Source organism: Heteronotia binoei, chromosome 10, assembly GCF_032191835.1.
Source record: "Heteronotia binoei isolate CCM8104 ecotype False Entrance Well chromosome 10, APGP_CSIRO_Hbin_v1, whole genome shotgun sequence".
Classification (NCBI taxonomy): Eukaryota; Metazoa; Chordata; class Lepidosauria; order Squamata; family Gekkonidae; genus Heteronotia; species Heteronotia binoei.
The window spans coordinates 53,592,180-53,616,781 of NC_083232.1; the positions used below are offsets into that span (position 1 = coordinate 53,592,180).

The 24,602-nt window shown below is 40.6% G+C and overlaps 1 protein-coding gene across 1 annotated transcript in view; it reads left to right on the forward strand.

The window, feature by feature from the left end:
* The window catches only part of DNAH11 (dynein axonemal heavy chain 11), a 279,382-nt gene that overhangs the window by 43,592 nt on the left and 211,188 nt on the right, over positions 1 to 24,602 (forward strand). The window contains exons 12-21 of the mRNA XM_060247705.1: positions 3,708 to 3,903; positions 6,437 to 6,541; positions 8,121 to 8,516; positions 8,821 to 9,153; positions 14,139 to 14,393; positions 14,482 to 14,651; positions 15,124 to 15,346; positions 16,932 to 17,048; positions 17,139 to 17,225; positions 18,049 to 18,207. Coding sequence (XP_060103688.1) covers positions 3,708 to 3,903; positions 6,437 to 6,541; positions 8,121 to 8,516; positions 8,821 to 9,153; positions 14,139 to 14,393; positions 14,482 to 14,651; positions 15,124 to 15,346; positions 16,932 to 17,048; positions 17,139 to 17,225; positions 18,049 to 18,207 — 2,041 coding nt within the window. The remainder of the gene's footprint in view (positions 1 to 3,707; positions 3,904 to 6,436; positions 6,542 to 8,120; positions 8,517 to 8,820; positions 9,154 to 14,138; positions 14,394 to 14,481; positions 14,652 to 15,123; positions 15,347 to 16,931; positions 17,049 to 17,138; positions 17,226 to 18,048; positions 18,208 to 24,602) is intronic.

Sequence of the window (24,602 nt, forward strand, 5' to 3'; positions counted from 1 at the left end):
AGACGCCCAGGCTCTTTACCCGCTGCGCCGTCTTCAGCGGCGCCTCGTCAAAGGCCGGGAGAGATATTTCCTTCCCCAGAGTGCCACGACCCACATGGAGAACCTCTGTCTTCGCTGGATTTAACTTCAGCCCACTCAGTCTAAGCCACGTTGCAACAGCCCGCAAAGCCCGATCCAGGTTCCCCGGGGCGGAGGCGGGCCGGCCGTCCATTAGTAGATAGAGCTGGGTGTCATCTGCGTATTGATGGCAACCCAGCCCAAATCTCCGGGCAATCTGGGCGAGGGGGCGCATATAGATGTTGAATAACATCGGGGAGAGAACTGCTCCCTGGGGCACCCCACAGTCTAGTGTGCGCCTCTGGGATCGCTCACCCCCAATCGCCACCCTCTGTCCCCGACCCATGAGGAAGGAGGAAAGCCATTGTAAGGCTAGCCCCTCAACCCCTATGTCGGCGAGGCGGTGGATCAGCAACCGATGGTCGACTGTATCAAACGCAGCCGACAGATCTAGTAACATCAGTATTGCCGCACCGCCTCGATCCAGTTGCCGCTGGAGGTCGTCCACCAAGGCGACCAGGACCGTCTCCGTCCCGTGGCCCGGTCGGAAGCCAGACTGGCACGGGTCTAAGACAGAAGCGTCATCTAGAAATCTCTGTAGCTGTAACGCCACTGCCCTCTCGATAATTTTACCTAAAAATGGTAAATTGGACACCGGTCGGTAGTTTGCCAATTCGGCCGGGTCTGCTGTAGGTTTTTTCAAGAGGGGCCGGACCAAGGCCTCTTTCAGAGGCGCTGGAAAATGCCCCTCTAAGAGGGATCTATTTATGATGTCCCGTAGAGGACATCTAAGCTCCCTCTGGCAGGATTTAATCAGCCAAGAGGGGCAAGGGTCCAAATCACATGTTGTTGGGCGAGCAGCAGAGAGAATTCCATCGACTTCCTCCAGGCTGAGTGGGTCGAAGTGGTCCAGTACTAAATCTGAAGACAGGCGCGGAGCCTCAGTTTCACTTACTGTGTCTAATGTGATAGGCAGGTCTTGGCTCACAGATTTTTACCCTCCAGCTTACATATTTTTGTTTTAGCTCAGGAAGGATGACCCAAGGACCGACCTACCTGAGGGACCGTCTCTCCCCATATGAGCCCCAGAGAGCACTGAGGTCAGTGGGGAAAAGCAGACTGAATATCCCTGGGCCAAAAGAAGTTAAACTTCAAAGCACCCGCACTCGGGCCTTTTCCGTTGCGGCCCCACAACTCTGGAACCAACTCCCAGAGGAGGTGCGGGCCCTGCGGAACTTAGACCAGTTCCGCAGGGCCTGCAAGACCGCCCTCTTCAAACAGGCGTTCACCAATAACTGAATTAATGTTTACCGCCAGGTTAATAATGTTTACCGCCAGTGTTAATTTAGGAATGTTTTAATTAATTATTGACTATTGACTGGTTTTAATGTGAATTTTAATGTGAATTTAATGTTTTTATTATTGTATTGTTTACTTGAAATGCTGTTAGCCGCCCTGAGCCTGCTTCGGCGGGGGAGGGCGGGATATAAATAAAATTTTACTTACTTACTTACTTACCCCAGAACACATTAATTTATGCAGTAGCTCACAACTTTAATGCCAGTAGTTCACAAAGTAGAATTTTTGCTCACAAGACTCTGCAGTTTAGAGGAACATTGATCATCAGTATATCTAATTCTTAGTGTTGCCCCATCTGTGTATCCTTAAAACAGAGACTGGAGTTATGGTCGGGTATAAGAGAGAACTTTCTACAAACCTGAGAAAAGTCCCAGCTTTGCAAAAAAACCCCAACCCCTCTGAAACCTAAACCAAAACATTGAGGTGCTAATCCTCCCAACGATAGAAGCAGTTTCTGTAGTTTAAAGAAACAAATGCCTTCAGTGGTGGTTGACAGGCGAACAACTGTATTGCTGGCGTTTTGGTCAGTAAAAGGCAGAGGGAGGAGATAGCAGGGCTGTTTTTGGACTATGAGGGAAGACTCAGCAGGGACAGACCTAGAAGCAACTACTAAGTGACTTCTTACCACCTGACTTGCATGACTCACCCAAGCCCAGCTGCTTGCCATTGTTCAACATCAGTCACCCCACAATAGCCAGTGTGATGTAGTGGTTACAGTTTCAGATTTCAATCTGAGAGACCTAGGTTGAATCTCTACTCTGCCCTGAAAGCTCACTGGAAGACTTTAGGCCAGCCACACACACTCTCACAGGGATGTTATGAAGATAAAATGGAAACAAAGAGAATTATGAAGCTGCTTTGGGTCTCCATTTTAGAGAATGAAGTAAAATAATATCTGGACATGAAGATGGGGGGCAGATAAAGGTGAGTTTTTGGTGTATGGAAAGGGGAGAAGGAAGCAAAGAAAGTTGAGGATATAGGGCTGTCAAGAGGAGGGGAAAAGGAAGTGGTGTGGTGGAAAAGGAGGATACAAGAGAAAGTGAAGTATCGGGCACAATCTTCTGTGCAACTGGATGTGATCTGGTCGGCATCACACAACTGAGCCTGGCCCAGCAATTTGCACCATGTAATGTAGCCAGAATTTTTGTGGGGAGAGGCTGCCAGGGGAGGGAATGAGGAGAAGATGTGAAGATGGGAGGCAGATAAAGGTAGGTTGGTAGTGGGTAGGAGGAACACAGCTAGCAGAATGAGAGTCTTTCAGGGGGCTTTCAGAGAAGGGACAGGAAATAGCAGGGAAGCGCAAAATAATATTCCTCACACATCAGATATATTTCATAATCTTTCTTTACTGCTGTTTGTAGTTGTATATTAAAACTGATAAAATATTAAATGTCCTCATTTCAGCAATATGAGGAGAAACTACATTTTGCATTTGTACTTTACTCCTGTTGGAGGGAAGGTAATAACCGTGTTTGGATTTTAGCTGGGAGAAAGGCATCCTGTACCTACCACCTGCTAGAATAAGCAGGAACAATCACACTTAATGCATAACAAAAGGAGATTGTGACATCAGCAGCCAGTGGACCAATCCCTCTCATTGCTTAATTTGTATATCCAGAATACTTAACACTAATTGCAGATGCTGTAGTTTTAACAGCAATAGTAGCAGTTACAGGTTTCAGTCTATCAGGAAGTTTCATAAGGGTCTAGGAAACTTGCAAGGGAAAAGGTGACAAACCTACAGGAAACAGGAACCAAGTGAAAGAAAGGTGAGACAAAGTCATTTGATATAAGAAGTGTTCTTCCCACAATCAGCCAGCTACAAACTATCTGGCCACATTCAGTACATACTTCAAACACTGGGAGGCAGCTCTCTGTTAGAGCCACGAAGACTGAATGAAGAGGGGAAGGAGACAGAGGTCTGAAGGTGAGATGAGGCAATGGACAGAGACAGCAATGCAAAAAGGGTAAAGGAGCCATGAGAAATAAAAGTGAGAAACAATGGGAAACAAGTTTATCACACACACAGCTAGCCACAGTGCACCTGAAGCAGGCAACCAACATTAGATTTAATACACACATCACCAATAGGCCTGCGTTTTAAATAATAGTTTTAACTCCTATTTTGTTCCTTGATTTGTAGTAAACTTTACTGTTGAAGCTATTGCTAATACTGAAGAAACCCAGGCTGTAGACTTTGTACAAAATGAGTCTTCTCTGTATTTGGCCACATTTCTGTAACTATTCCAGTCATTTAGAATCTTGCTAGTATAAAATGTCTTTGTTTTTAGAATCCTGGAAAACTCAGAAAGTGCTTTAATCTATCAAAAATATATAGAGATGCTGACTTTGCTTGATCAGTATGAAGAAGAGATCTATTGTAAATGGAAATCCAAGGTGGATGATGTTTGTCAGTTTAATTTAGATCAACCACTAATTAAACGCAATCACAAACATGGGCTCCTTAGTGTGAATTTTGATCCTAAGGTATAGTATAACTTTTTTGCTAGATTAGTTAAACTATATAATTAATGGGAAATGTTTAAGAAAATGAGTGGATGACTGTTTTGTAATAGTAGCATCTTTTACTGTAAATGAAGGTATTGAGCTTATAGCTGTGTATGGCTTGGTGGCAGCATACATTAATGACCAGCTTCTTTCATATGATCCTACCATATTCAGAGGCCCTGCTTTGTGACCCTGCCACTTGAGGCTTGATGGGTGGCAACTCAAGGAAGGGTCTTTTTGGTCATGGCACCAACATTTTAGAACTCTCTCCCCAGGGAGATTTATCTGTTTCCCTCTATTGGCTTCTACTAGCAAGTGAAGACTTCTTTGTTGGTTTGGTACACTCCAATAACTTTTTGGTGTTATGTGTGTTTATATTTTTTTATAGAATTGTGTGTGTGTACACACACACTTTATTTTATCTTAATGTTGAAATATTTTGATGTTCACTGCCTTAAGGGCCCTAGTTGGATGGGAAGTTGGCATTTAACTGTTTTGAATGAATGAATGAATGAATGAATGAATGAATATACTGCATTTGGGGAAATAAAGTTTCAGCAATGAGAAAATGCTTCTGTTGAAAAGTTTTTAAAACAAATAAAACAGTGAGGCCAAGAGACAAGTTATTTAGCCAAATGGAGTTCAAGGCACTGGTGAAATCTGGGGCACAGATACAGCTCCCCATTAATTTACCTCATGAACTCAAATATCATCCCCAAGGGAAAACAATCCATTTTACAAATCTACCTTCTACCTAGTTTTAAATTGCCTAGTGTATCCCAATAATTCCTTTGATCTGTTATATTTTGATCACAATCTCTCCAAGGAACTCAGGACATTGTGCATAATTCTTCTTTTTCTATCTTCTCAGTTATCTTGGCAGTGTTCCCTCTAAGCTGAATTAGTGTGAGCTAGCTCACAGTTTTTTAGCCTTTGGCTTACACATTTTTGTTTTAGCTTAGGAAGGATGGCTCCAGAACAAACTAATGCAGTATCATAATTGCTCACTCAACTTTAATGACAGTAGCTCACAAAGTAGAGTTTTTGCTCACAAGATTCCACAGTTTAGAGGGAACATTACTTGTGACATAGGCTAAAATGAGGAAGATAGTTGCCTTAGGGTCCCTTACTAAATTTCATGGCTCAGCATGAATTTCAATTTGGGTCTTGTGAATTCTAGTCTGACATACCACACACCATATTATTCACTGCCTCCAGATTAAAGAGGTGGGATCCCAGTTTAAAAAAACACACACAAAAAAACTTCAAAGAACTGCCTGGACTATAGTCAGAATGGGGCTGCTAAGTGCAACATCCCACACTGAGATACTAGTTTGTTGCATAATAATACAGTTTTAATTTGTAACATGAATTCTGCCATTAAAAAAACAAAAGCTGGTTTGTAGGGTTGAAAAAATATTTGGTGAAAAAACCCCCCAAAATTGTAAAGTGCTAGTATTTTCCAAGGTCTGCCCAGTTCTGCTTATTCATGTTTTCCCTTGGCTCAGGGTAGATTTATCAAGAGTAGTATAATCCTTAACAATTTAAGGATTTTAAAGTGGGCAAGTCCTGTCTTATGAATGGTATTTCTTGAAGGAAGGTGTTATTTATAAAGTAGGGGAAAACTGCTGAACTTCAGAAATTTTCTTATTATATTTAGCATATATTTCTGACACTAGTAATTCATAAATATTAAAATAATATGGACTCTTGAACTAGGGGACTGGGCTATAGAAGCAGATTATGATGAATCACATATTTTCCATTCATTTTTTTCTAAAGTTCCGCCTGGAAATATAGTAATCCCCATCTAGCAAAGAAGGCTGGTTACAGCCCTGAGGGCATCTGCTTTGAATCAGCAACTAGCTATTACCTTGATAGCCAGTCTGTATCACCATCCCTACTGTACCTTTTCAGCTTGCAGGCTTCTGTGGAGCCCTCAGTCTTCTTCCATAACAGGTAGGGGTGAGCCCTGTGAACCTTTTTTGTGTTGCTTTGCTGTAGCTTCAGGTCCTACTTGCTAGCTTGAAAGCAACCACCTTCCCCAGTAAAATAATTTTAACAATTCCCATCATCTCAAGATGTCAGTTTAGGATACTGTGTGCCCTTTAAACGAGTCCCTACTGGTAAAATCTTAACATTTATTCTTCCTGCATGCAAGTATTTGATATGAAGTTTGGCAGTAACAATAAGCCTATCAAGGTGATATTACAGGTGGGTTGTATATTTAGGACTAAAATATACTCTTATTTGTCCTTGCTGCTGTTGGTCTTTGAAAATTCTGTAGTGCATGATTATATATGCTAATCTTTTCAGATTCTTCTGGCATAGAAGTTTCTGCTGTCATGCTGGGAGCTATACAGATTCTTTCTTAACCAATACAATGTGTATTTCTTTCCGTAAGGATAAAATGGAGCTGGAACTCTGGAATGCTATGGCACTTAAATTAAATTGCATGCAAAGTTACTTTGTAAAAGGTAATAGAAATAATATCATACTTTGTTTCTTGTAGCTGGTGGCTGTTTTAAGAGATGTCAAATACCTCTTGCTTTTGGGTCAGCCTGATATTCCAAGGTCTGCATTAGAAATGTATAAGAAAAGAAGAACTTTTGATAAGGTATGTGCTTTTAGCAATCTGCATTCATTTTGTCTGAGGGAGTGTAGTTGTGCATATCCCACTGAATATTCTCCCTTATTGCAGTCTAAAATAGATGGAGAAGCCCTGACTATTCAATTCAAAATATGCTGTTATCCTGTTACAATCTAAAGTAGGTTTTCTTTCAAGTCTATGGACTGTGAGAGTATCCTGTAAAGACCTATCACTAGGTTGATGGCTTTAGAGAACTCAGAGCTACTGTCTCTTCCCATTTTTTCCTCCTACCACCACTTGTTCTCTGCAGTGTCTTTTGTATATCCAAATGGTTAGCAGCAGTTCTGTTTTATTTCCTAATAATGTAGTGCACAGGGACTCATGAGAAGACGTGTGGGGAATAAAGGATACATTTTCACTGGCCAAAATCTCCACGAGAATGCCAAGTTTTTAGCCGGCCAATTTTCCTATAATTTGTTTACCCTTTTACACCTTTTCACTGACACTCAGCTGCTCTCTGCATTGAATGCCTACTAGATCATGGTCCATCATGAACTGGTGATTTTTGGTGGGGAGGGGATTTTTTCCTACTAACTTACAAAAGGATCTTTTCCTGCAAACTTGGGCATCCTTCTTTTCTGTTTCTTGATGAGCTCTTTTGTTTTCCTAGTGATAGGCTCTCAGTCATCATTTGCTATAGGGTTAATTTAATGTGTACAATATGAAAATACAAGGGGAACATGCAAGGAATGTTAGGGAAAATTCTGTTTCTGCTCTACACCATTTTTGTTGACATTACCTCTCACCTCCATACTTTCCATGTTGTATCACCTTCCTTCTCCCACTGGCTGGTCTACGTGCCTCCTTCCACCTCAACCCACTTGGATTTCCCCCATTCATCTTGCCTGCATGCTCACCCCCTCTTTTCTCCCACCCATTCCCTCACCTGCGTTTTTCTCTCCCATTCTGCCTGTTTACCCACTAACCTTTTCATTGCCACTGGTATAATCACATGGTGCAAGTTAGGCAAGCATATAGTGTAAGGCAAGCCTAAGGAGGCTTCCTTTTTCCCAGATAGCTTTCACTATAAAGTTTTCACATGTTTCACCTGCAATGCTTTCATCCCAAATTTCAGGGTGACTTTTTTTTGTGTGTGTGTGGTCTGCACAGGCATCACTGTTAACTTTGTGGGGGAGGAGTTAAAACCAAACAGTTTTGGTAAATCTAGATTCTAGAGGTTCCCCTGGGTTTTGTAGAACCCTGTATAGTAGCTATGGTCAGCCCCATTGCACAGAGTTATGTTCATGGAGGTGAGCCTCTTGCTGTTAGATATAAGGATGGGCCCTGTTTGCATGTATATGGGTGCTGCTATATTTGTTTTACACACTGAGGCTTTATTTCTTAGTTGTTAATGCACAGTGTTAATAGGAAATATGGTGAGTGGGCCGGAGACACATGTGGCCACTGACAGGGGGAGAAATGTAAGAAGGGTGCAGATGACCTTTCATCCGTTAAAATGATAATCTTCACAAAGAGCAAACTAGATTGTTATTATGTAGTTTTTATGTCAGGTTTCAACTTTCAGTGTTTTTTCCTGTACAAACAGCATATGGGAATCCTTGACCTTGTAGTACAGTGGTATAACAAGGTTAAACAGACAGTTTTGGAGGTAGAATACCCTCTGATTGAAACAGAACTGAAGACAATTGATGATCTGCTAATGGAAGCTGAAGAAACATTCACATGGCAAGATGAGAACTGCTGGGAGTACATTGAGTATGTGAAAGCCACAGTTTATGACTTGGAGGAAAGACTTCAAAAGTCAAAGGATAATATTAAAGACATTCAGCAAATTATGAAGGGTTGGATGGGGCAGCTCATCTTTTATAGAAAAGACAATAAGAAGGAAGCTTTGTTGAACCTGGAAGACAAAGAAGATAGACTTTCTAAGAAATTCATGTCACTTCGAGAAGATGGCTGTAAGATCCATACACTTATACAGGTAATTTATGAAACTGCATCCACTGCTATACTCCTGCACGCTAGTTATACATGCATGTTCCTCAGGTGTCATCTGTCTTGAGGTGATCTCTCTTAGGACTATCTGGATAGCAACAGCTAGGTCACAGACTTTTTCTGTGGTACGTCCAGTCCTCTGGATATTTTGGAGCTCATTTTGTCAGCATAAATGTATATACAATTCCCAATAAATATTTGGGTGTCAACTATCTGCCAATTAAAATATTTCTAATTCAAGTTGTCACAATAGTAGATTGTATAATTAACACATCTGTTTTTGTTTTCAGGAAAACTTAATGCTATTAAAAGCAGACCCAGATTCAGATTCCTGGAAGATTTATTTGGAATACATTGATGACATCATAGTTGATGGTTTTTATAATGCCATAATGCACAATTTAAACTTCTTCTTGGAAAACATAGAGACAAGCTTGAAGACACTTCCATTATTCCAGGTTCAGATGATCCTAAATGCTCCAGATATTGCATTTAAACCTTCACTAGACAAGGAAGCTGGAGATGGCTTTTATGATCTAATAGACGAACTTTTAAGCAATATTTTCAAAATGTCTGGCCAGGTGAAAAGAGTGGCTTCACATCTAGGAATACAGCATTATCAGGTACTGTAATATTTCTAAATACTGAAATGTTTAAGTTAGAGAAGCTAAATGCAAAGATCCCATGATTAAAAATGTATGTGATCATAACATAAGAAGCACCTTGCTGGATCAGACCAATATTCCATCTAGTCCAGCATCCTGTCTCACAAAGGGAGCAACCAGTTCCTCTGTACAGCCAACGGCATAAAGGCCAAGGCCTTCCTATGATGTTGCCTCTTGACTTGGTGTCTCTGTGGAGGTTCCCTTCAGCCACCATGGGCTAGTAGCCACTGATAGACTTATCCTCCATAAATCAATCTAATCCCCTTTTTAAAGCTGTTTATTCCTGTGACCATCACTATATCATCTGGCAATGAATTCCACATTTTAAACACACTCTGTGCAAAGTAGTATTTCATTGCTGTTGTTCTGTGTGATTCCACATGGGTAATGCTCATGTGCACAGGCCAGCCACTGGAAGATTTCTAGTTAGCTTAGTAACAGCAGGAGGAGCCCCTCCCAATGGGAGCCATTGAAGCCATTTTCCTGCCTAATGGTCATATTGTCCAGGTAGTGCCCCCTCTCCCTTCTTCAGTTCTCTCTTTGCCACCACCTTGAGAAGAATGTTCTTTATTAGCTCTAGCCTTTCTTCACCAAGATGTCTTATTCAAGAAGTGTTCAACTTGTTCTGCTAAAATGACCTGGATGGATGAACATTCTGTCTGTCTTCTCTGCTTCATGCAAAATCACAATATAGCAGTCTATCCCAAAGGCCTACACAGACCACGCTTCCCAGCAAAAAGCAGCTCTGAGGGAGAAAGCTTTATCTGCCTCAACCCAACCCAGCAGCCAAAACAGCCCTGGTTGACCATCTGATTTTTTGACCCTTAAACCTGTAACTGACCGAGTTTTCCATGCTGCATCTGTTGCTTCTGTCCAGTCAGTTCCTAGAATGGATCTGAACTGTAGATGTTCCGGTTCTCTAGAACAGGCCCCAACTAGGTCCTCTTTGGAACCACCGCTGAAGAAACATAAATCTAAATCAAAACACAAAACTCAGTGTTCCATGTCCACTGGTCTGTGTTGCTCAGATCCAAAGGGTGCACATTTTAAGGAACCAAAGAAGCCAAGTCCGATACCTTCTGAGGTCCATGGTCAGACAATTCTGTGCACCCCTTCTCCAACCTAACTACTCAGGATGACACCTTTTCGTAATGGATTGCTAGATCCCCGGTTCCACCACCTCCATGGATACCGTCAAGTCTGGATCATCAACACTCTTGCTGTCATCCCATGTAAGATTATAGAGAGTGGCCAGATCCTCCAAAACCACAAATGGAACTGAGAGGTTACAGTGTATGGCTAGTGGAAAGGCCACAGACTCCTAAGATTGCTCAGATTTAGCAATCTGTGGCTTTTAGGAGGAAGACTGGATCTGTTGTTGGTACCAGTGTAGTCTCTAATGATACAGTTGAAGACCTGGACCTTGTATTGCCAAGTAAAGACTTGTGCCTCTGTCTGAACAGATGGTGCACATGGCCCAATCGTTAAACATACGTCACTTTAATAGACACCAGACCTGAAGACAAAATAGTTGGATTACCATGACACACCAGGGATTGTAGCCTTCCCTCTCCTCGAGGGAATCCTACAGATGGCAAATGGCAAGATCAGCTTTGGAGAAACCATCTTCCATTCTTGCCACTTCTTGCAAGGTGGAGAATATGTACAGGTATAACAAGAAGGCTGTCTCTTTCTTTTCACCCAGTCTACTCCTTCCTCCTTAATAGCAAAAGAAATGCAGTCCAAATAGAGAGCGGGCATGCATTCAATGTTAGAGATAAAGAGGGCAGAAAGGTTGATGTCTTGAGTCAAAAAACTTACTCCTCATCTTTAAACCTCAGGATTGTAAATTACCATCATGGCTATCATGGCAGAGCTTACCAGCTCTTCCTGTGGAAGAAGATCACACCATACTTAGAACAGTTTCCTGAAGACAAAAGATCATTAGCCAAGGTTATCCAGATGGAAGCTCTCAGTCTAGCCAAACAGCAACTAAATGCCAGCAGACATGCAACTGATGCATCAGTCTGCACTTTGGCTTCCTTCATAATTCTCAGGATATATGCTTGTCTAAGTCTGATTGCCCCCAGGGTTCTGCAAACATATCAAAGATTAAATTTACAAATAAATTGGAAAAAAATCCAACCTGCTTCCCTCGCAACAAGCAATCTTTATTGATGCTTGCTTAGATTCCACTTCACTGGTTTTAGAATACTGTCATTGAAAAAGTCAGGTTTGTAAGTGTCCATTTAGCAGCAATCTCTGCCTTTAGTGCTCAGGTAGAAGGGAAGTGGGGGGGAGGGGGGGCTCCCTCTTGGGTATCCTGCCCCCCCAGGGAAAGTGTATGCGCAATACATAGCCTCTCCTCTCCCAGTGTAGTGAACGCCGCGTGGTCACTGTCCGGCTATGCCTGGCAGGTGGTCACTGCAATGGCCTCTCCTGCATTACTGCATCTGTGGCAACACCTTCCTGCTGGTCCCCCCCGTTTCTCACAGAGTTTGCCACGTCATGGTGCGACCGAATGTCCGGCGGTATAACCGGATGGGCAGGCTGGGCTCACCAACCTTGCCAGCCAAGAGAAGGAAAACTCTAACATCAAACCCGGGCAGATAGAGCTCGTTAATGTAACACCTACCACCTGGAGGACTCGCTGCCGGCATCCCGGCTTACTGGGCCATGGCAGATGACCCCAAGGTGAAAGGGTGGAGCCAGTACCATGCACACTGTTCTTCACCTAAAAATTCCTCTGCGCAGGCCTGAAGGGCATATCCACATCCACAACCCACAACACACCAAGTCCTGCAGCGATGGGCAAGGGGCGAAACGGCAGTGGAAGATGCCACTGGAAGCCGCAGTCCCGATCCTGCATGTAGGCGGTTCAGGGTATTGGTCGCCTGATGCTGACCCAGAGACGAAAGCATTTTTCGGCAGCACTCTAAACGACCAAGCAGCCTTATCTAGGGACAGCGCTGCTTGCTCCACACGGAGAGGGGCCTAGAAAAGGTGGCCTAAACAAAGCTCGTCTCCCCCACCCCAGTTGGCTAGCTGCGGTCAACGGGCATCCTTACTTGCGGTCAAAAAATAGGAAGAACCAACCCCAAATCAGACTTTTATTTATTTTATTTATTATTTATTTATTACTTTGCATTTATATCCTGCCCTCTCTGCAAGCGGCCACTGTGGCCAGATCTGCCTGTTCCGCATTGGTCTTGTCAGCCACCAGCGAGCCTGCAGCAGACGTGGACTACTGCACCCTTCTTAAATCTTCGTTCGCTAAGTCAAGCCGAGAGAGAGAAGGGAAGTCTGTTTTCTGTCATGAAGTTTTGAGGAGATTCGTCAAGGGTCTTAATAATCTGTACCCTCTCAGGATGCCCACTGTGCCTCAGTGGTCCCTGCCCCTAGTTCTGACACAGCTAATGCAACCTCTCTTTGAACCTTTAGCCACCTGTCCTTTGGATATTCTTTCCATGAAGGTGTCCTTCTTGGCAGCAATTACATCTGCCAGGAGGGCAGGTGAGGACAGCTCTTAGAGTTGACTAGCCTTTTATTAAGTTTCATGTCCGTAGAGTAGTTTTATAGCCAAGCATTCAGTTTTTACCCCAAATGGTTTCAAAATTCCATTTGAGTCAGGGCGTTTAACTTCCTACCCTTTTTTTTGCATCCATCCTCGGAAGCTGAAAAGAAGTTATACACATTAGATGTTAAATATGCATTATTATTTTATTTAAAGAGAACAAGCAAATTCAAAAAGTTTCCCCAATGGTTTGCCTGCTTTGTTGGTTCATCAAAAGGAGGGACAGCATCTAGATGGATTGGCAACACTATTAGGAAGGCCTATGATCTAGCAAATGTAGCGTGTCCTTTACAAATAAGAGCACACTCTATGAAAGCTCAAGCTACCTCTGCTGCCTTTTGAAGAGGCATTCCATTGGCAGGTGTCTGCATGGCAGCTACATGGTCATCTGCAGACACTTTTGTTAAACATTACTCTGTAGATGTGAATACAAGAGAGGTTCTACATGTGGTTCTACATTCGATTTTCCAATAAATTGCTCACCCTACCTCCTGGCAAGCCAACTTGCTAGGGGAATTGCACAGAACGACAATAGAAACAATATCCCACTTACCTGTACCTGTTATTCATCTAGTTTCTGTGCAGGCACACAGCACTCCCTCCCACCCCACTGTGAGCTTCTTAGTGCTATATTTTTTGGCTCATAGTGACGGCCAGGGAGAACTGAGGGAAGCGGGGGGGGCACTCCCTAGAGCACATGACCTTTAGGCAGGAAAACAAATTCAGTGTCTTTGATTGGAAGGGGCTCCTTCTTCTCTAACTAAACTAACTAGAAATCGTCTAATGGCTGGCCTGCATGCTTGTGCAGTACCCAAGCACGCCTGCAAAAAGATAATTAGATGAATTACAGTTACAGCTGAGTGCAAAGCTGCTTTCCCTTTGTCCATCATAAACTTAACTGCCCATCAGCTTCATTGGATGCCCTCAAGTTCTAGTATTTTGTGAGAGGGAGAGAAATTTCTCTTTGTTAACTCTCTCCACCTCATGCATAATTTTACAAACCTGTATAATGTCCTCCCCCCTTAGTTGTCTCTTCTCCAAACTGAAAAGTCCCAGACCCTTCAACCTTTCCTCATAGGGAAGGTGCTCCAACCCACTAATCATCTTGGTTGCCCTCTGTACTTTTTTCCCAGCATTGCAATGTCCCTTTTGAGATTTGGTGACTAGAACTGTACACGGTATTGCAAATGTGGCTGCACCATAGATCTATACCTGGGCAGTAAAATATTTGTTTTATTCTCAATCCTTTTCCTAATAATTCCTGACATATAGGTTCTTTACCTTTTTTTACTGTGATAGCACACTGGGTTGACACTTTCATTGAAGCTGTGGTACTACAGAAGTAACCTTTTTTTTTTTTTGGTCTTAGAATGATATGGACAGTATGATAGAGCTGTCGGAGGCTAGGAAAGTGATTATGGACAGAGTGGAAGATGTGATTACCAAAGCTGTGGACTTCAAAACTGGTTTTGAACCTTATGCTTATCTTTGGATTGAAGACAGATCTGAGTTTATGAAACAGTTTCTTTTTGATGGACATATGTTAATTTCTGGAGAAACTGAAACTCGTGCTGATGTTTGTACATCTGATCAACATCCAATAACTGAACAATTTAAAGAGCAGGCAAGAAAGTGAATATTTGTTTATATTTGTAGTCCCTCTTAGTGTGAAATTTAAAATTATATTTATAATGCATAGTTTTCTGTTGCAGATTGACATCTATGAGAATCTTTATAGTCAAGTAAGCAAACTTGAAGATTTCAGAATATTTGAAGGGTGGTTTAAAGTAGACATGAAACCTTTCCTAATTTGTTTGCTAAACATCATTAAGAAATGGAGCTGGATGTTCAAAGAACACCTTTTGAGATTTGTCATTGACAGGTAAAAATTATATATAGACAAATAACTGATTTGTCAACTTATTCTTTTAAAAAATGCTATGTTGGGGTCAGTGAAAATTCAAATGGCCAAGGGGAGGAAACAGGATCAGAGGAATCTGCATCCCCCTCATAATTCCTTAAGCAGAGAAGGGACAGTCTTCCTTGCCCCTAAAAGGATTCCTTGGAGAGGAAGTTGGCTTCAGAGGTTCACCACCACCCAAATACAGTTCACCACACTATATAATTATTAAGGAAAACTTATTGAGAAGTGAGGAAGAAACCCGTCATTCTGATTCTGATTCTTCTGCTCCTTGCCCCTATTCCTCTGTAAGTACAGTATAACCATACTGTTTTAAAATACAAAATTATAGTCTAAATAACAGTACTTGAAGGTCATTTTCATTTCACATTATATATTAGCATACAGTAGAAAAGATTCCATAATTGTGAATCCAACTTCCTTCCTTTGGTAGCCTGACTGACCTAGAAGAATTCATTAAAATGACAGATGCTGGACTCCAAAAAGAATTAAAGGAAGGAGATTATAATGAACTGATAGATGTCATGGTTCACCTCCTTGCTGTGAGAGATAGGCAAGCAACTACCAATGAGCTTTTTAAACCTCTAAAGGATACTATTATACTCTTGGAAAGCTATGGACAGAAGATGCCAGATCACATTTATGTACTAGTTGAGGTACTGTACATTTCAGAACAAATGTTTCATGCTTCCATCTGCGCTTGCTGCCTATCATTTCCAGATAATAATAATGAACTTTCTTCTCTCTGCTGACATCTTGAACTATCAGTGGATTATGTTTTCAAAAAATATTTTGTATAATCCAGTGAAAATTCCTCCTGTACAAGTCTCACTAAAGTAAATGGTATCTCACAACTCTGCTTAGAATCCCCTCATTTATTTCTGCAGGACTTTGTTGAGAGAACTTTCTGGCAACTATTCTGTCTCCATTTTTTGTTGCATTGTATAAGTGTTGAGTATCAACCAAGAAAGAAAACTTAATCAATGAGGTTTATATTTGCACAGTTTTGGTGGGAGCTTGTCAGATTCTAATTAAACAATGAGATTTTATATATATTTGTAACTATTTTCTGGTTCAGAAAACATGGTGGGCCAGGTTGAACTTTTTTAAATGTGAGAACGTGGTCCACAGAACAGACAGTAAATAGGATTTTCTTTTTTTGCCAAAAATTATGAGGGAAAGGCCACCAGGATCCAGGTTTTCAGGTGAGGTGGTGGGCATTCGCCCATTAGATCAGTCAGCCTTCCCTACTGTATATACTGGATATCCTACTGCGCTAACTCGCTGCACTGTCCACCTGCACCATCTCATCAAAATTGTTCTGCCAAGCTGTTTGTCTAGGGAATAATTGTAATTGCTTTTATTAATATATGATTTTAATGTGATTTTATTATGTTGTGCTCCTCCCTGAGCCCCCACGGGGAAATGTGCGGAATATAAATAAACTATTTATAATAAAAAATAATGACTGTTTCTGTGCTACCATGCTGTGTTTTGGCTTTTCCCCTAAAATGGCAACCCTAGGATTTTATATCTGTGGTGGAACTTTTAAAGAATGTGGTGTGGATCTGCACTTTCCTCCCTCCTTTATCTTAGGAAAATAGTGAGCACTACTAGCAAAACCATCTGTCTGCTGTTGCTGGAGTTTGAGAGCCATTTAACATGCTTTAAAAAGAATTGTGAATAGGAAAAAGTCACACGGATAGGAGACCAGGAGAAAAAAGCAGCAGCTCCATGCACAGTGTGCCTCTATTCAGATATCTTTTCTTTCAGTTCCAATAAAGATCACTTCAATTGTTGGAGTGTGAGGAAGTCAGTTATTGAGTGTAAGAGTAAAGCAAAACATTGGCAAAAAACCCTGTAGCTTGGATAAAACTGTAATGCGAAACAGGAATACAGACTGGTTATGCCTGTAAGCTGATGTTGGTACTTTAAATTGATGTTGAAGTATCTTCTGCATACATTGAGCAAACCCAGGCTTGTCTAGTTTTTTGCCATTAGAAAAGAAATTAGACTCATAAAGAATTTTTGGTGAACTGATTTTTATTGGAATTGAAAGAAAATATATTTGAATAAAGGCACACTGTGCACGGAGCTGTTGCTTAAAAATAATTGTGGCAGATTATTCCAGTTGTGTGGGAGCAACTTGTGAGAAAGTGGCTGCCATGTGCTTGGGGAATGTATAAATGGCACCTACCTACAGTGTGAAGCTCTTGATAATCCATTTCCTCTGTTCTTTAGGAACTGCCTGAAAGATGGAACATGACCAAAAAACTTGCTGTAGCCATAAAGCATGAAGTGGCTCCTCTTCTGACTTCCGAGGTCACCCTTCTCAGAAAAAAATGTGCAGCTTTTGATGTAAGCTAAGCTGATTTTTTTTTTTTACAAAAATGCTTTTATGAGGACAAGATTGTTGACAGAATTTATTGCCTGCATTTCTTTCATCAGGGAAAGCAGATAGGATTCAGAGAAAGATTTAGAGTGGATGCTCCCTTTCACTGTGATGCCAAAAACCCATATGCGCTTCTTGATAAGGTAATGGAGAAATCTCAGAGGTGCATGTTATGCTTGTGATCTAACTACAGAACTCAGATATCTGTTTGCATATTGTATGATTTGTATTTGACATTATTTTAAAGTGGTGTGTTATGTGCCTCTGCGTCTTAAAGCGTGTATATTTTATACAGAGCAGCCTTACCATTCCAAAGACACAATGCACACATATTTAAAATGCATCATGGTTTTTGAAAATTAATTGTATAACATGTTCAGAATGAAATAAATTTCCTACTTTGTATGTACTACGGAGGTTAGCTAAAACCCTGATGGATTAAAATCAATTTAAGCTTTCTAACAGACTTTGCTGGGATACGGATTGCACACTTTCACAACATCCTATGAAGTGATGCATCAGTGGGATTTATTCAGGATGCTTTTTGGTGGGAAGTGATTGCTCTGTTTAAAACAAAATGTTGATAAGTAATTCTTGGAAAGACATGAAGAATAACTTGCTAGAATAAAGCCTTTAAAAGTATGCATTTAATTGTGCACAATGTGCATTTGATCAGATTCCTGGAGTTTTCTCATGGATATAAATGTATAAATCTATAGGGCAGAAATTCAGTTGATGTAAATCAGTGCTACTCCATTGAATTTGATTTACGCTAGCTCAGGAACTGGCCCATAAATGTATGTGGTATGTCTTTTAGATTATCAGAAAGGAAAATGAAACATGCAGTGGTTCTTCAATAATTCTTATAAAATACCTGTGCAGTTCCTTTGTCTTCAGCATATACAAATGTGCATTTTAACTAATCTGGCTTTATACTTACAGCTATGTTTATTTTAACCTCCTCAGGAAAATAAGGAGTTGGAGGCACTGGAAGAAGAAATGTCACACTTAAAGGAATCTGCCAACCTTTTTGAAGTGATAATGCCAGATTACAAGCAAATGAAACAATGTCGCAAGGAAATACAGCTGCTCAAGAGAGTGTGGGATATTAATGTTTATATTACAGTAAGAATTTTATGCATCTGTGAAAGTACACTGTACAATCGACATTAGCACAGAATGTTTGAGTTTTTTGGGTGGAGGGATAGCATTTTAGCAGCCTTTGTAGCATAAACTGTATATTTTGTTCATTTTTTTTTAATTGTTAGACTTGGGAGACTTAAAAAAGTCTCAAACTAAGCCCAGGAAATAGTTTAAAAGAATACATTGACTTTTAAAATTGGAATGCAGGTAAAATACTCTTGAACAAAGGAAATATGGTGAAAATGTTTTTCAATATATGAGGGAAAGAGTGGAAAAAACTCTCCAAACCATAAAGTTAAAAAAGTAAAAAAACAAAAACATTGAAGTGAGGGGTGGAGTGGATATAGCTAAACCACAGATTAATTATAAATGGCAGCCATACCTTATACCCTGATGTGGATGACCCAGGCTAGCCCAGTCTCATCAGTTCTTGGAAGTTAAGGAGGATTGGCCCTGATTAGTACTTGGATAGGAGACCAAAAAGGAAGTCCAGGGTTGCTGCACAGAGGCAGGCAATGGCAACTGGTGTCACGGCTGGGGCCGGGTCAGGCAAACTCCAGGGGCAGTCCGAGGTCTGTAGTCAGTAAGCAGGAGGGTCCGAGGCGCCAAATCCGAATCACTGTACAAGTATCGCAGGTCCGAGGTCCAGAAGCCGAGGTCAGGGAGTCCAGAAGTCACAAGCCAAAGTCAGGGAGTCCAGAAACCAAAGTCAAGCCGGAGTGGCTGCTAGAATGTCAGGGAGATGACTAGTTGCTTCCACAAAGCCTCCTCCCAAAGCCTACAGCTATATAGCCCTCTGCTGGCTGTTGTCCATTTGGGCTAATTGCTGGCTCAGAGAGGCAGCCAGGATCCTGTTACAACTCAAGCATCCTTGCTCTTAGAAGGGCCAGAATCCTCTCAAAACTCAGGGCTCAGGGAGCATCTTGCTTGTGAGCGTGCCGCCCTCCTCCGATCCCTGAGGTCCTGACGGAGGCGATCACGCACACGCGCCACCCGAGAGGGTGAGGCAGGGGGGCTGGGATCTTCTCCAGCAGGAGGCAGGGGCACTGGTGCAGGTGGCAGGGGCACAGTTTCTTCTGCAGGCTCAACTTCCTCTGCAGGGTCCCCAGCACCCATGACAACTGGTTTGTCTCTTGCCTTGAAAACGTTATTAGATTGTTGTAAGTTGGCTGTGGCATGGTGGCAGTTTCCTCCACCACCAGCAGTCATACTTTTATATTGGCGCCAACATGTATGTCAGCCCAAGGATAGGACACATTTTGCCTTAATACCTGTATTTGTTTAAATCTCACTCCTTTCTGCAGTAAACTCAAAAGCACCCTTGGAGGGGGTATGGGAAGGAGAGAAAAGGGGAGGAGCAGAAGAAATAGTCTTGGCATGTCAGTTCTTGCAAGACTATTCTCATCCTAAGCAGCTATTTATGTTAATAGAAATACAGTATTGTGCCATGGAGTGAGTCGAAGCTGTGAGATTTCCAGCCAAGCAGACCCTTACCCAGAAATTGTCAAGTTTTATGAAATGTACACATTAAAAATATAATTGAAAAAGTATCACCGCCAAACATGGAGGACGCCTCTTGCTAAAGCTCGGATCTCCGCATCTCCCTTCCCCTCGAAAAAGCATTTGTGCCCTCTTTAATCAGTTCCAAATTATGTGGGAAAATAGTGGAATTAAGGCTACACCCTTACAAAGCATTCTAAATCTGTCAAGGAATTATTTCAAGCCGACAAAAACAAAACCACGCTGACACTGAGCGATTACAAAATGGCAGTCACCAAATCTGTGGAGCAGACTGATACACAGCAAGTGCATTCTTGTTTATTAAAATTTAAAGTACATGGAGAACGGTATCCATGATCGATTTGCCACACTAACCCTTCCACTTGATGAAATCACAGTCTCCATTTTAAAAGTGACCCAGAAAGCAGATACAGCCATGGACTTAGGCATTACAATACAACAAGAAACCAGGGCTTTGCAGCGAGAACAATCTAATATTAAGGATATATTGTTAATGGTGGAGACTGAAATTAAACAAGCTAATTTGAAATTCAGAGGGATTAGAGAAGGAATGGAAGAAGGCTATGAATTGGGACAGTTCATGGCATCATGGATTGGGACAACCTTAAACCTGGAGGATGAGATCTTCTCATATTTTAGCAATGGCTATTGTCTTGGTTCCCTCACTCCAAAAACAGTTTCCAAGATATATAATTCTTCTCACAATACTTGATGCCTGTATAAGGAAAATGATTGTGCTGGTATTGAAAAACTCTGGTACTTTTAATTTTGTGGGTATTGATGTACAAGTCTTTTTAGACTTACCAAAAGAGGCTATTGCAATAAGAAGAAAGCTGATACCAACTACCACGAAATTGCAAGAGATCTCCCAGTGCTGTAGATCAGGGGTGGCCAACGGTAGCTCTCCAGATGTTTTTGCCTACAACTCCCATCAGCCTCAGCCATTAGCCATGCTGGCTGGGGCTGATGGGAGTTGTAGGCAAAAAACATCTGGAGAGCTACCGTTGGCCACCCCTGCTGTAGATGGCTATCATCAGGGAAACTTTATGTATTTTACCAAGGCCAACATCTATATGCCTGGAACGAAGATAGTGACTCAGCTCTTATAAAAGCTTTGTTACAGGATAGACCCATGGAACAAGAACAAGATAAAAAATCCTTGAAAAGAAAACATATCTTTCCACTGATATCAGAAAAGGACAATAATAATATGACTCCAGACAAAAGTCTCTGACTTGAAAGATGGTTTCAAATATTGATATGTTATGTTTTCTTATGTATTTTGCTGCACAAGTTTATGCTTGTATAACTGGGAAGGGGAGCAGGAGTGAGGTAGGATTTTCTTAATTTTAAGAAAGCTCTCACTAGTGTTTTATCTCCAGGAGATAAGGTATTCCTTATCGCTGCCCAAGAATACATTTGGTAGTGCCTGTTTGATTTAAAATGCGACAGAACAGAACGGAACAAAAATATTTATATAAGAAGTGGAAAGAAGAAGAAAAAAACTTTTATTATCTATTTACTTTAAATTTTCTTAGTTCATAGGGGAAATAAGTAATTTAATTAATTATAAAGTCCATTATATTAGGTTAAATATAAGTGATTAAGTATAGATATTGGAGGGGGGAAGTTAAGAAGGTTAAGGTTAAATTCTTTTATTGGTTTTGTGATAGCAATTTCTATACAAGAAGACTAGTGGTTGAATAAGAAGTAGTAATAAGAATTTAGAATGTTTTGACTTAGGTGAGAGGTGATCACATACTCAACCTAAACTGTTGGACAGTTGACCTACGTTTAAACTTTGATGTTCTTAGGTTTAATTTGATTAACATCAACGTGGATGGCTGTGCAGTTCATTCTGTAAATGCTAGAGATCTTAATAACTGAATTAAATAAAAGTATATGACTGCTTTTATAATGAAATCTAAATCGGATATTACTTTAATGCAAGAAATTCAACAGAATGATTCTCATATAGTTCAATCAGCACAGTACAATCAGCAATGTTATGCCCATGGTTCCTCTAAATCACGAGGGGTAGCCATATTATTGGCAAAAACGTTTAACTTTCAATTCATAGACAAGTGTAGTGATCCTCAGGGGCGTTTCATGTTCATTAAAGGTAAATTAGATGGGGTATTGGTTACATTGGAAACTATATATGAGCCTAACTCCCAACAGTGGCAATTCTTAGATAATGTTTTAGCTAAACTCACAAAATACCAGGAGGTTCATTTAATTATCGGCAGTGATTTCAATATGTTTGTGGATTATGCATTAGACAAGTCTGGGTGCACCAACTGGAAATTGGAAAAGAGATATAAGAAATCAAAATTACATTATTTGCTTAGTAAGTATCATTTGTGTGACATTTGTGTGGCAATGTGCATGATTCTGAATGTTAATGAAAAGAAAACACATACTCCAGATATAGGTAAATGCTTTGCCGAATATTATAGTAAATTATATAGATAATCTAATCCTCAGATTTAATACAAAAGTTGAGAATAATATAACTAAACAACTCTAACAGATACATTCTTCCTTAATGAATAAAAAAAATTAAAAGAAGAGGTTCATGAGGCAATTTGACAGTTGAAGCCGAACACTGCCTCAGGCACTGATTGTTTCAAGAAGAGTTTTATAAATGTTTTGGACATATTCTAAAGACTCCACTCGCAAAAGTTTGTAATCATACAATGAAAAAAGTGAAAATGTCTCTGTGACGGTAATGAACGGGTTAACAAGAAAACTAAGGACGCATAGAGCCTGCGTCAGATGACCTGAGGGTGGGGGCCAGAGTGCTCGGAACTCTCAGAGGTGATTGACAGCTAATGGCTGAGGGCAGTTAGTGTCAGACGGAGTCTGAGGGAGACTGCTGAAGAGAGCAGTTGGTCTGAGAAGGAGCTGAGACAGGAGCTGAGGAGAGTCTTCGAGAGAAGCAAAGCTCACTGTTCACTCTATTTAGACAGCCAAGGGGCTGTGTGTGACTAAAGGAGAATCACAGTAAAAGACCTGAGAGGTCACAGGGACAGAGACACTTCTCTTAAGAGCTAAAGAGGTGGTTGAGGGAAAGATGTGGGTCTAGAAGTCTGAAGGGCTGGGAGAAGAGACACCAGTCAACTTAAGGGACTTGGCACATTATACCCAAGAGGCCAACCCAGAATAGTGTTGGAGAGTGAATCTATATGAACTGTGAATCTGAGAGACCTAAGTGCAATTGATATTATAAAGCCTGAACTACGAAGAAACGGTTAACTGCTTGAGATACAATATAGCCCATGTATATATTTCCCATTCCCCAGTTGAAGACGGTGTGTGTACATTAATAAATTTCTGTGGTTTACTTTAAAGTTCTCTGGTGCCAGTGTATTGGGAAAACTATCAAAGCTGCTGGGGTCCCCTACAAACTGAGTTTATATCCATCTGAAAGCAAAACAACCCCCCCGAAGAGACTAGTAGTGAGAAATCCATATTATACCCACCCCCTGAGTTCCATAGCCGTGAGGTAAAATTTCAAAAGAAAGAACTGTAACTGAAGAGGGGCTGGGGTAGCCATAAGCTGCATATAGAAGCGATCCAGTGAGACCACGAGGCGCGCTGTTATAGTCTCCTATATGTAGTGAAGCTACATTAATGTCTATTCCGCAGGAAAGCAAAGATTCAGAAGATCCAACTTTGTATCGCCCTATTGCGTTATTAAATTGTGATGAAAAGATCTTTGCTAAAACTATCCTAAATAGACTTCAATAAATAATAGCTAACTATATTGAACCAGACCACACAGACTTTATACTGAATCAATGATGGATAATATAAGACGAACTTTAGATGTTATTACCTATTGTAAATAAATCAAAAAGAGTCAATTTTAGTTTCAGTTGATTTAGAGAAAGCATTTGTTAGTATTGAAATACCATATTTACTAAAGTTATTGTCTGAAATGAAATTACTAAGAGCAATTGACATTTTGTATACTTCACCTATGGCTAGGATCCAATTAAATAATTTTTTGACAGGAACTATTTGATCAGGTAGAGGCATTAGACAAGGATGTCCAATGACACTGCTACTGTGTGCACTGGTGATTGAACCACTTGCTATGCTTTTAAGAACTGAACCTCAACTCACTGGGATTCGGATAGGAAGACAAATTTGCACTGTAAGGCTATGTGCCAATGATTTAATTATTTTTCTGTCATTTCTGAAATTTCATTAGTTAAATTACAAGATATCTTTTCAACAATTGAGAATATTTCTGGTCTAAAACTTAATTTGAATAATCCTATATAGTTCCAGTTTGGGGCTCTCCTGCATTTAGGAATAGAATCATACAGATATATCCTTATAAATGGAAAATCATCCCACCAGTCTTAGAAGATTTGTTATCTCATATTTTTTAAATCTTTTTCAAGAATTAGAAAGACAGGTTAAGCACGATAAAAAGTTTTTTACTACCTAAATTTCTGTTTTTATCTTGAGTCCTTCTGATTGAAATCAGTCCTAAAATGCTCTAAATTTGGCAAAGGGCTTTTATTGAGTTTTTCTGGTTTTATGCAACTCCAAGAATAAAATCTTCAATTTTATATAGATCCTCCATAACAGGAGGTTTAGACTTTCCAAATTTAATTATTATGAAGCTGTAAATTTAGCTAATGTAATTAGAATGGCCTCTGATTTATTTCTTCAAGTTGGCAAAATATAGAAGTCTATGCATATCCTTTATCTTTCTCAGAAATAATATGGTCTCTGGGAAAATTTAGACTTAGTACTTATGGAGCACTTGAATGTCTTAGAAATTCTTTGAAAATCTGTGACAAATATAGGCCTCATTTAGTAGCACCAAATTTGTTGCT